At 41.5% G+C, this 11,597-nt stretch overlaps 1 protein-coding gene across 1 annotated transcript; it reads right to left on the bottom strand.

Annotated features, from left to right (window-relative positions):
* Nucleotides 1–212: 212 nt before the first annotated feature.
* On the bottom strand, nucleotides 213–10,507 carry DUSP19 (dual specificity phosphatase 19). The gene is made up of 4 exons (XM_007069761.4): nucleotides 10,078–10,507; nucleotides 9,567–9,613; nucleotides 7,670–7,822; nucleotides 213–928 (listed from the first exon to the last, which is right to left on the bottom strand). The coding sequence occupies exons 1-4, from the start codon at nucleotides 10,301–10,303 to the stop codon at nucleotides 707–709; spliced, it is 648 nt and encodes a 215-aa protein (XP_007069823.1). The 5' UTR covers nucleotides 10,304–10,507; the 3' UTR covers nucleotides 213–706.
* Between the last annotated feature and the right edge of the window lie 1,090 nt (nucleotides 10,508–11,597).

Raw genomic sequence — 11,597 nt, 5'->3', positions numbered from 1 at the left:
AGAGGAAGAGGTAAGTTTCCCCCTCCTGTTTTGGAGACTAGTATCACTGAAAGCTCCAGCAGGAAGCACTTTCTTTATTCTTAAGGAGGCTTGTGGCTGGCCCCTGAACAGGATGCAAGGGAAGAGAAGGCTCCTTACTGTCTGGCTAACCCACAGAATTCAGTAAAAATCTGTTTGCCTTGCAAGATCAACTTAAGAACAAAACAGAGGCATTTTGTTATAAGAACAGTTTATTATCTAGATTTTCCAACCAGCTAGAATGGATAAAGATTGGACTTGGTATTAGATGGGGGAAACTTTATTATCTGAGCCTGCATTTTATTTTATTTTTCTATTGCTACTTCCACAGACAGTTCAATGAAAACCTACCATTCTCTTCTATCTGATATTTCAAACAAACCAGAACTTGTTTGATCGTTTTCTCACCACTCTGGGGGAAAAATGTGTTCTTGGGCCAAATCATCTCTGAAGTCAGTGGAAGAATATCAGGGGAAAAGCTGGTCTCTTAGCAACTTGATGTCTGGACCAACAAGTGTAACAGTCCTTTGAGACTAAAAAGCTGAAGAATTAACTGTGCGGGAAATGAATTTACCCTCCCCTCATACATAGATCTTTAAATTCAGAAACGACAGTTTAAGGTATGCTATGTCAGCACATTTGTTACAGTACAACCACACAGATAGTTGCATGCATTTCTCTCATTTTATCATTTGTGATCATTTATGCTTCCATTTGCCTTTTTACTGCACTCTTGGTACTTGTGAAGCTGCTCCATGAAGCCAGGATTCGGACAGATAGCAGGTCTTGCATTTTTCACCCAAGAAAATGCTCTAGCAAAATTGAGTCCTTCTGAATTAATCAGAAAACCAATGATGATTGCGGCAGCACGAGAAACTCCTGCATTACAGTGAACCAGCACCACTCTATCCTTCAAGAGAAAATGAAGCACATTAGTCATTTGAGATACCGTATTACTATCTATTATACAGGCAGTGACAGATTTCATATAACATTTCCTACTGTTTATTTTGGTTTATTAAAAGCACCTTGTCTAGCTCTAAGCAATTGTATAAATATCAATAGCTACAAACAAGGATAAAGTGCCCTAAACAAAAAACTTTATGGACCAAAGCTGCTTCACAACAGCCAAGTAATAACATAAGTAGCCTCTTTTGAAGGTAAGAATCTCCCATTCTATACAAAGTCCCTCAAGCCATTCCTCTTCACTCCCTAAAATAGCCATTCCTCTTCACTCCTTGCAGCTTGCCCTGAAAGTTAAGAAATCCAGGCTCTGTCAGATCAATGGTGTTGGGGAGAGCAAGTCCCAGAGTCAAGGCTCCCACAGGGAGAATGCCCTGCCACCAGCCCCATCCCTTTTAAACTAAGGGGCTGCCAATTTCAACATGGGTCTGATTTGTAGTGTGGAGAGGAACTATCTATGTTTTGTAATCAGGCTAAAGACAAGGAAATGTGGCAAATTATGATTGTAAAAACAGAGGCAAGTGTTTGAAAATCCTGCAGGTCCAGTCCCACATTCCTTGCACACTCAACACTCATTCATCATTATTATTTAATTGTATTATTGTCGTGCCTCGGAGCCCCAGTTTTGGACCAGGACATGGTTGTGCTAAGTACTGTACAAACTGTGAGGACTCTGGGTAGGCAGGATCAGGCTCATGAATAGCTCTGTCAAAACAGACCTTAAAGAAACATATGTAATGAATAGAAATAAATTTGCTATCTACTCTATTTTGTACTTTGATTAGGCATACATGACTAGAGATAGACCTGAGGTGCAAAATTCTGACCCTGATCCAGATCTGAACTTCCCTCAGGTTCACAGGGGTTCATTCTGGGAGTTACGTTCAGGCTTGTCTCTAATTAAATAATAAATAATACTTCTTTTAAAACAGCCTGAACCTTGTCTGAACAACATTTTTGAACGTCCTGAACAACTTTTTAAAGATGTTGCTGTTCTGATAAAAATAATGGAGATTACTTAACAATTAAAAAGGAAGCCACCATCTAGAAAAATCACAGGAAATACTTTTTATCTTTGGAACTGATGGGAAACCTAAAGACTATCAAAGTTGTTGTGAAGCAAGAAAAATTAGTATTTACCTTACACAAATTTTGTGATGCCTACAGCTTAGTCTGTGACCTGGCAAGAGGTCCAGTCATATGAAATATCTCATTTCCATTGAGAAAAATCACTAGCACCATTTGCTGAATGAAGATACTGAAACTGTGACAGACCTCTTAAAAGTATATATATATTCTTAATCTATATTCTAAATACCCGAAGGCCTGGTTTGACAGCCCCTAATGTGTAATAAGTCAATGGAAGTTTCACTGGGGAAATAAGAACTTGTAAATGGCAAGGTTCCCATCCAGAAATTATTATTATTATAGTATCACCTAAGGGTCCCAATCAAGATTAGGACCTTATTGTGCTAGATGCTGTACACACAGAGTAAAATTATGTTTCAAAGAGCATACAAAACAGATCAAATGTGGGAGAAAGGAATAATTATCCCCTCTGTACAGGTGGTGAACTGAGACCAGAGAGATTAAGTGACTTGCCCAAGCTTACACAGCAAGCCTATGGAACAGCTGGGAATGTAATCTAAATCTCCTGAGTCCCAGTCTACTGCCTTAACTCCAAGACCATTCTTCCTCCCAACAAAATGCACATCCTCTTTACATTGTCTGCAGTCTTGATTAACTTTTTCATATTCAGAGGAGTTCACTTCCTGGTCATGCACTGTAGCAGTGTGGCAAGCAGCTATTTTTAAAAGATATACATTTAAACGCACTGTGGGAATGTCAATGGCAAAACATATATGAGATTACTCTTTAAGAAAGATTTTATGAGATTTTAAAACCTATATTTATTTTATTGCTAATGAAACAGTTGTTTTCTGTTCCAGTGTGCCCAGTCATAATTCAAATTAAACACTAAAAACCAATAGGCCACATTCTGGTCTCAGTTACACCACTGTAAATTAGGAGTAATCTTATTGATTTAGTGGAGTTATTCCAGATCTACACCAGCGTAACTGAGATCACTATCTAACACAAGGCTTTGAGGAAGTTATCAGGAATTAAGTTGGTAAAAATAAACAATGAAAAGGGGTAAAAATATAAACCAAAAATAGAAACAAAAAATCAGATTAATTTTTGCTAAATCAATGTAATTTCTTTAGAGTCTGCATTTAACTGATGCATCATTGAAGGGATTCAGTTTCTTCTTCTTTGTGCTAATACTCTATTGTATTAGGTCACGTTGCTATGCAGTTTCCTTTTCATGAGAGCTATGCTGCATACTGCAACAAATCAGATGGCTACATGCCTGGACTAGAACCAAGAACTACTAAATATGAACAAACATATGCAAAATCAATAACCCGCATTTCATGATGGGCCACCTTATTCTTCCTTGCTATAACTCTACAGCTTGTTTGAACTTGGCACATTAGTCTTATTAATTTTGCATTCAACAGGAATGCAGCATAAATGTGAAAAACAGAGCAATTCATATCTGCAATCTGAACTGGTTTATAAGGGTACAATCCCATGTTCCTTTCAGCCCAGTTCTCTCCTAACCCAGAATAACCTATGTAAGACTGGAAACACTGCAATTTTCACTGCTGAATTTCCTTGGAATTTTTCAACTAGGAAAGCACGGATTGCTCCTTTCAGGAGAAGCTATGGTTCCACATGTATCTTCGGGCCAGGCAGCTGGAGGAGGTGGCCTTACTGGGGATGAGAAGCTGGGACAAAGGCATAGGGACTCTACATGGCTTATGATAGATCCCTGGAGAACTACCATGTCTGGGGGTGGGTCCTCTCATATGACAGATAAGGCAATTTTCTGAAATATCTTTGGGAGATCTTACTCAATTAAGTTTGCATAGCTTTGGAGTCCATTGTATTATAAATACAAAGTTTATGTACTATTGTGGGATTGTATGTAACTTCTCTAGGGGGAGACATGGTCAGGGTAAACCCTGGAAGTACAATTGTAAATATGTGGCAGACAAGAACAAACTTTTGGGACAAAGAAAGTTAAAAGGGGTTTCCTAGGTAACCTCTAAAGGGAGGTTTATGCAAATGTATCCACTCCAGTTATACATGAACACAGCCCTTTGAAGCGTCTCCCTGAAGTGCTTTGTCCTGAAACTGTGACAGACCTGATCACCTGTTACATGAGGACAAGATCAAGGCCCAAACTGTATAAAGGAGAGAATCGATGATTTATTGGTGTGCTTGTTCTGAGCTAAGAGTTGCTATGAACTGCAACAACAGAAAAATCCCTTGGTAAGATCTGAAGGATTACATGGATGGTACCTGCCAGAGCCCTTGTTACAGCTGGGATTTTATCTGGAGTGTTTATTGGCATTCATGTAGATTCTTTTCCTGTTTTTAATATATTTTCTCGGTAATGCTTTCACCTTTAGAATAAACATGCTTACCTAGAAAGGGCCATGTGGTAACTTCTAACTGTGAGCAATTACACTGTTTATAGCCTCTGAGGAGAAAGCAAAGCAGGCCTGTTTAGGCAAACTGGCTTGCTGGGGAACTCACCATGTAGGCAGGAAACTGTGCTGTCTGGAAAAACTCTGGTCAGGAGGGAGAGAAAAATGGATTCCTACCCAAGAGAAGTAACAGCCAGGAGCCTTTACTAGATGCCCTTGCTGGATCGCAAAGGGGAAATACAGGTACAGTTGCACTGAATTGTGACTCACTACCTTTTTCTTGCGGGGAACATACCTCCCCAATGCAACAATGTGGAGAGATCTTCACGAGGAAACCATGGCTGAAATCTCCTCCCCAAGACCCCTGGAGGACAGGACTGATCTGGGCTAATAAATTTAAAGTTATACATAGTAGTTATTAAATAAAAATATCACACAAAGACATTTAAATTAAGTCCTATCACACTTTAATCAAAGGATGGACTTCACATGGGTCACCTAATGTGCTTTTGAAAGTCTGCTCACTTACTTCAGTGCCTAGTTGGGAGTTGAGCTCTTGAAAAATCTGCCCCAGCTATGGATGCTGAAGTCTCTTGATAATCTGATCCCATTTGAACCAAGAACACAATAGACCTCAGTGGTTGTTAGTTTGGGACACTCAGTCCTTTCTTACTAGCTGTCAGTGAATTTATGAACAGTGCAGTGTTTGTTTATATTCTCTAATCCAGAAATTCTTAACCTTTTCCCAGTGTCTACTGAATTTTAACACAGAGTTCCTCATGGTCCACATTCCCTTTCATTAAGGCTCCCATTAATCTCCCCTCCCGCAGGTGACCAAACAATAATTCCTTAGCAATTACAGCAATTGCTTATTTAGAAAACAAATAACAGGAGAGTTTCTAACATATTTTAGCTATCTCTCAGTTGTGTTTTGCTGCTAAAAATAGGAGGATCCAGCACCATGTGACCAGCCAGCTCTCTGCAGACTACCAGCAAGTGCTCCATGGACCACAGTTTGTTCTAATCCAGTGGTCTCCAACCTTTTTACGCCCAAGATCACTTTTTGAATCTAAGGGCAACTCATGATCTACCCCGCCCCGTCCCCAAAACCTTGCCCTGCTCACTCTATCTGCCCATCTCTCCGTCGCTCGCTCTCCCCCACCCTCATTCACTTTCATCAGGCCTGGGCAGGGGGTTGGTGTTTGGGAGGGGGGGCAGGCTCTGGGCTGGGGCTGAGGGGTTCACAGTGTGAGAAGGGGATCTGAGCTGAGCCTGGGGTAGGGGGTTGGGGTGCAGGAGGGGGTTTGGGGTGCAGGAGGGGGCATGGAGTGCTGGCTCCGGAAGGGGGCTCAGGAATGGGGGTTAGGGCACAGCCTCCCGCTGGGCAGCACTTATCTCCGGTGGCTCCCGGTCGGCGGCGGGCACAGCAAGGTTAAGACAGGCTCCCTGCCTACCCCGGCCCCACACCGCTCCTGGAAGGGGCCAACAAGCCCCTGCGGCCCCTGGGGTGAGGAGAGCGGGGGGCACGTGGCTCCACACGCCACCCCTCTCTGCTAGCACTGCCCCGCAGCTTTCCCAGCCAACGGGAGCTGCGGGGGCAGTGCTTGCAGGCAGGAGCAGCGCATCGAGGGAGACCCCCGCCACCCTCCCCGCCTCCGGGGCCACAGAGCTGCAGTGGCCACTTCTGGGAGCAGTGTGGGGCTGGGGTAGCCTTAGTGCTTGCCACACTGAGCTGCCACCGGAGATCACAGTCAATTGGGAGATCCTCTAGGATCATCCAGTCGATCGCGATTGACCGGTTGGTGACCACTGTTCTAATCTAATCAAAATCTAATCTCCTGGCAGTCTAGCACACATAAACATCTTGCAGTATAGAAATATTAGTATTGCCATGAAAGGCTTTATAAGAATACCTCTGATTATAGAGAAGTAACTGGAAAATTAACTTCTGAAGTGGAGCAGTGACACTAAGCTGGCAAGTCTCATTTAAGAATGAGATGGAAATCGTAACTGGAAACCTGAAGGAGGTCATTAAGTGACACCCCGTTTCAGGTAACTTGTAAATGATATGTCAGAAAGAAAGAACACTATGTGACACAAAAGTGGATGGGGCAATGTTACCTTCCTTTATCCTAAGCTACGTAAATAATGAACATGATAGATCTGGTGGAATAATCCAGAACCAGGTTTGACTGGCAAGGCATTTTCTCTTCTTGCACTGTTAAAGTCAATGGCCTGTATGAAATATAGTAATTCAACATGTAACAGTTAGAGAGGACTTTGATTATCTGTAGAGCCTACCATGCTTTTTAATAGTTTTGGCATGAGATGCAAAATCTTTTTTTTCCCCCTCTCTACCCTGACATTCCTTTTTCTACAAGAATTCAGGCAAATCAACCTAAAACAGAGCAAAATTCTGTTCCCAGACTTGCTTCGTAGATCTCAGTTCTGATTTCCTGGTCTCACATTCTGTAGAAATGAGATCAGTTCAGTACACGTACACAGAACAGAATATCAGAAATGAAAGCTGCCATGCAGCCCTGAGAGTTTTGTCCTATTTCCTACTTTTGTTCTTTTACAGGAATTCTGACATGCAGTTAGACACTGATTCAGTAAAGCAGTTAAACAAAAGCTTATGTCTATCCCTGTTCAGTAAATATTTGCTGAACAGGGATGGTTTGCAGTTACTAACGTGTGCTCTAACTATTTTTATGTTGAATTCATAGTTTAGTGTGTTTCACCTTTAAGGGAGGGTTCAAGGGACAGTAGCAGGCTGAAGTATCCCTGACAACTGGAAGAAGCCAGCAAAACCCTACTGATTTCCAGGGGCACTGCCAAACTCCCTGCTTCTTCTCTGGTATGTCAAAACACTGCCTCACTCATAGATGAATTCTGGAAACTCTACAATGGGAAGCTTATAGAGCTTTCTTTTTTTCCCCTGCAGGTTTTACTCCTGGAAGAGGGATCTGGACCTATGTTAAGATTTGCTTATCAAAAAGTCACTTATTGCTCTAGATCAAATTAAGAAATACTGCATCAAAAAAAAAAATCTAGTAGATAATAGTAAACAATATTTGATCACTCTAAGAAAAGCATGATTGATGGTTGTTGGGTTTTTTTTAACCAAAGGAAACTGTTTTAAGTTATTGCCACATACCCAGGATAACTAATACTATGAAATATTGATTTACCAGCATCTTGGCTTGCTCAATAAACTCAAAACATTCTGGGAAATACGATGTGATGTCAGTCTCAGGGAGATCCAGTATAGAAACGTTCTTGTATATAAAGTCATTGGGGAAGGCATTTTCAACTCCATATGCCACATTTAGGACATGAGTAACCTAAGCCAAAAAAAGTTAGTTTATGAAGACAACAAGCAAAATGGACAAGAACAAAAATAGCATTATCCATTAAGCGGACATCAGTTGGAACATCAAATAGTAGTACTCAATTTTATTCAGACATTCTGTCTGTGTTTCTGACTTGACTATCTTTTTGAATCCATTTAAGATTTTATCAAGTGTTAAAATGTATAAAGTGGCATTTCAGTTTTCTTCAGTCCATCTTAACAAAAGAAGAATTACGCATTAGGGTAATCATGATGTTTCAAGTAGATAACTTCTGAAAATGAACCTTTGAGAAGTTGTTGTTGCTACAGGTTAAAGTCTGCATCTTAGGTTATCTATTTCCTTTCATAAAGGAGGCAACCAAAATCCTTTGCAAACTACTTATAGGAATCCCCTCACTTATCACTGAAACATAGCCACCACTACTATTTAATAGTGCATAGCCACAGTATGTAACAGATAATGAAATAATATGAAGAATTCCATATCCAATAAACTACTAAGGGAATTTTTAGGCTGGTAGAATCTGAATAACCAAATTGAATTTGGCAAGACTGACACCTTGTAGAAAGGAGCCATGGGATCTTGAATGACTATGATTAGGCAAAAACATCCCAGCTGAATGTGGAGAGGGGCCCAAATTAAATTAAGGCTGTGAGGGTCTTCTGCTCCCTGGGTGCGCTGACTGGTGCTCTACCAGACCTTTGCCTGCTAGCAATATTAGGCACTCTGGGGAAAGATCTGGCCAATAGGCCTTCACCCTATTGCTGAATCATATAATGGAAGAGCTACTGCTTCCCCTCACAGGGATGAAGAGAGAATATCTGTTCGGCAGGGGATGAAGAGAGAATATCTGTTGCCTCACCCTAACTACACCAGCTAGCGTAAGGGTTTTAAACAAAAGAGGGGGATAGCAGAGCACAGGAGAAGAATAGAAAAAAAATTAGAGGGATAAGAGTATAAATGTATTGGGTGCTCTAAATATATTAGCCAGCCCTACAGCTGAGGAGGCAACATCTCCATCAGCAAACTGTCCCCTAGATTTATGCTGGGACATTGGAGAACCGGTTAACAGTGCACTTATTGAGTCACCAGCATTGCTTACTGGAGCATGGGGCCTCATGGTGCAGCAGGTACAGACTAGGCAGGACAGGGAAAAGGTGGCCTTATGCCATTTTTGCACTGTCTGAATTCTGGCCTGGCTGGAGACTACTCTAAGTTATGGCAAGGTGGCAGAAGGCTATTCATACAGTCCCTATACTGCCAGGGTATTGCCCTGCAGCAGGGGAATCCCCCCTGGAGTACATTCACTCTCATTAGACCACCAGAGACCTAGAAAGGGACCAAAGTTGGGGAAAGACTCAGGACCATATGTGTCCCATCCCCCCCACTTGAATATCTCCCATATGAACACTGAGCAGGCTCATTGACCCTGCTTAGTATCTGACGACTGATGAAAACACAGTTTGAGATGCATATAATCTGTTCTATAATAAATCAAACTTTAAACAACAGCTAACCTTGACATTTCATGTTTCTTGTGAAACCCACAAACACCCATCACGATTGTGTGGATGGATCAGATGCAAGCTTTTGAGTAGCAACCTCATTAAACTAGATATAACATTTTTAAAGGGAAAAGTCAGAAAACTGACATTCTCTAATGATTAAAAAAGCATGCTCACTAAAAAGTGTTAAATATAAGACAGTCTATAGTCATTGTTAGGCAGTTTGTTACCCCATATTTTTTCATTGTCTCCAGATCCTGAGCAGCATCTTGTGAGCCTGTAAAGAGAAGGGACTCATTATCACACTATTTTCATAGAGCTGTCAAAATATAAACAGACAAAGCAAATATCCTACTTAATTTTAAAACAAGTTAGTTATTTGTTTCCCCCTGGGGAAAATGAGTTATTTTAATAATGCAATCTAAATATGTTTACACTGTGAATAGTGACTTCTCATCCGAATTTAATAAATCCAACTTCCCATCTGCTTAACCGGATAAAACAACATGAGCAGAAACACAAGAGGGCAAGCATGAAGAAAGTCATATTTCAGTGTGAATGCAAAGATAGCAATCTCTTGGAACCTGATCCTGAATGGTCCTGAGCACTCTATGGAACATGTGCATCGGCGTCAACTCCAACTGACTTTCGTGGGAGCTAAGCACCCCTGGCTGGTGCTCAGGACCGTGCAGGAGCAGGCATTTAACAGGGATGCAAATTTAAATTCAAACAGGCACTCACCTAGCAGCAACCAGGGCTTAATAACGCCAACCTGCAGGTCCAAACTAAGGTCCTGAACGTAACCACAACCAAACCCATCACTTGGCTCTGCTTCTTCCACCACCTGCATTCGGGCATCTTTCCATGTCTCTGTAATCCTCTTCCCCGTTAAAGTTGTTACCCTTGTGCATTGCTTCTTAAGATTTTTCCTGGAGAAGTTTCTGATTTCCTGAGTAAGTGAGTGCATTACATGAGCAGGCGACTTCCAGCTAGCAAGCAACGCAGGCAAACCTAGCAGCCTGTGATTCTTCTCAGTGACGCCAATCTCCTTCTCGCTAGCCTATGGCACGGTCTGCACCGAACGCGCAGGCTCCTTGCGGCTTGGCCTGGGCAGGCAGACGAGAAGGCTACCACCTTAAGCCTCAGTTTTCTAAAAAGTTTTAGAAGACGGCTTTTGATTGGGCATACAAAAGCGTTCCCCTATTGGTTTACAATCTCTTCTTCCTGTTAGCTAGCTGTCAATCCGTAGCACTCAGGGCACCAATGAAAAATAGCTCTGTGCAAGCATAATGTTTTCATCTGACCACGCTGGTTACTTGTCTGTATTCTAGTTGCTTTTGGTTAGTTGACTGTGTCCACTGCTACAGAAGTGTTATTTGTAAAATAAAAGGAGTACTTGTGGCACCTTGGAGACTAACCAATTTATTTGAGCATAAGCTTTTGTGAGCTACAGCTCACTTCATCTGATGAAGTGAGCTGTAGCTCACAAAAGCTTCTGCTCAAATAAATTGGTTAGTCTCTAAGGTGCCACAAGTACTCCTTTTATTTTTGCAAATACAGACTAACACGGCTGTTACTCTGAAATTTGTAAAATAGTTGGGGAAGCTGTCAAATTGGATTGTGATTTATAATGTTTTAATTTAAAATATTTTCAGATTAAGTCAGGGCTTGTCAACATTCCAAGTCCACAGGCCTGGAGACTGAACTCCGCTATTTTCCTGTGTTACAGAAAGGTGGGCAACAAAGCTGGTTGGGAAGTGATTTCTTTCTCCGTGAAAAATGTTGACAAGTGTAGGGGAGAAAATCATTGGGTTGAAATTTTCTACAAAATCGTTCAGGTTTTCACTGCAAAACTTTTTTCCCTGGGTTTTGGTTTTTAACAAATCAGTTTTCAGCAACATAAAGCCAAAAACTTTGGGGCAGTCGAGCAACATTTTTTTATTTTAGTGGAAACTAGTCTGACTAACTGAAATGTTTCAGGTTTTGGTTGCTGGAGTTTGCGGTTCTTTGCTTTCCAAGAGAAACTCAACCAATTTCTTCAGAAATAGCCATTTCATGCGGAAATTTGCTTTTAGACAAAAGCCCCATCTTTTGTCCAATGAAAATTTTTGACCAGGTATGTATGTGAGCTTCCCCATACTGCCTCACCAGTCTGTAATCTGGCTGCTTGTTTTTGGGAGTGAACTACATCCACCCTGATTGTATTGGCCCTGTCAACACTGGTTCTCCACTTGTGAGGTAACTCCCGTCTCTTCATGTGT

Source organism: Chelonia mydas, chromosome 11, assembly GCF_015237465.2.
Source record: "Chelonia mydas isolate rCheMyd1 chromosome 11, rCheMyd1.pri.v2, whole genome shotgun sequence".
In the NCBI taxonomy this organism is placed as follows: domain Eukaryota; kingdom Metazoa; phylum Chordata; order Testudines; family Cheloniidae; genus Chelonia; species Chelonia mydas.
This window is presented reverse-complemented; position numbering and strand designations above follow the sequence as displayed.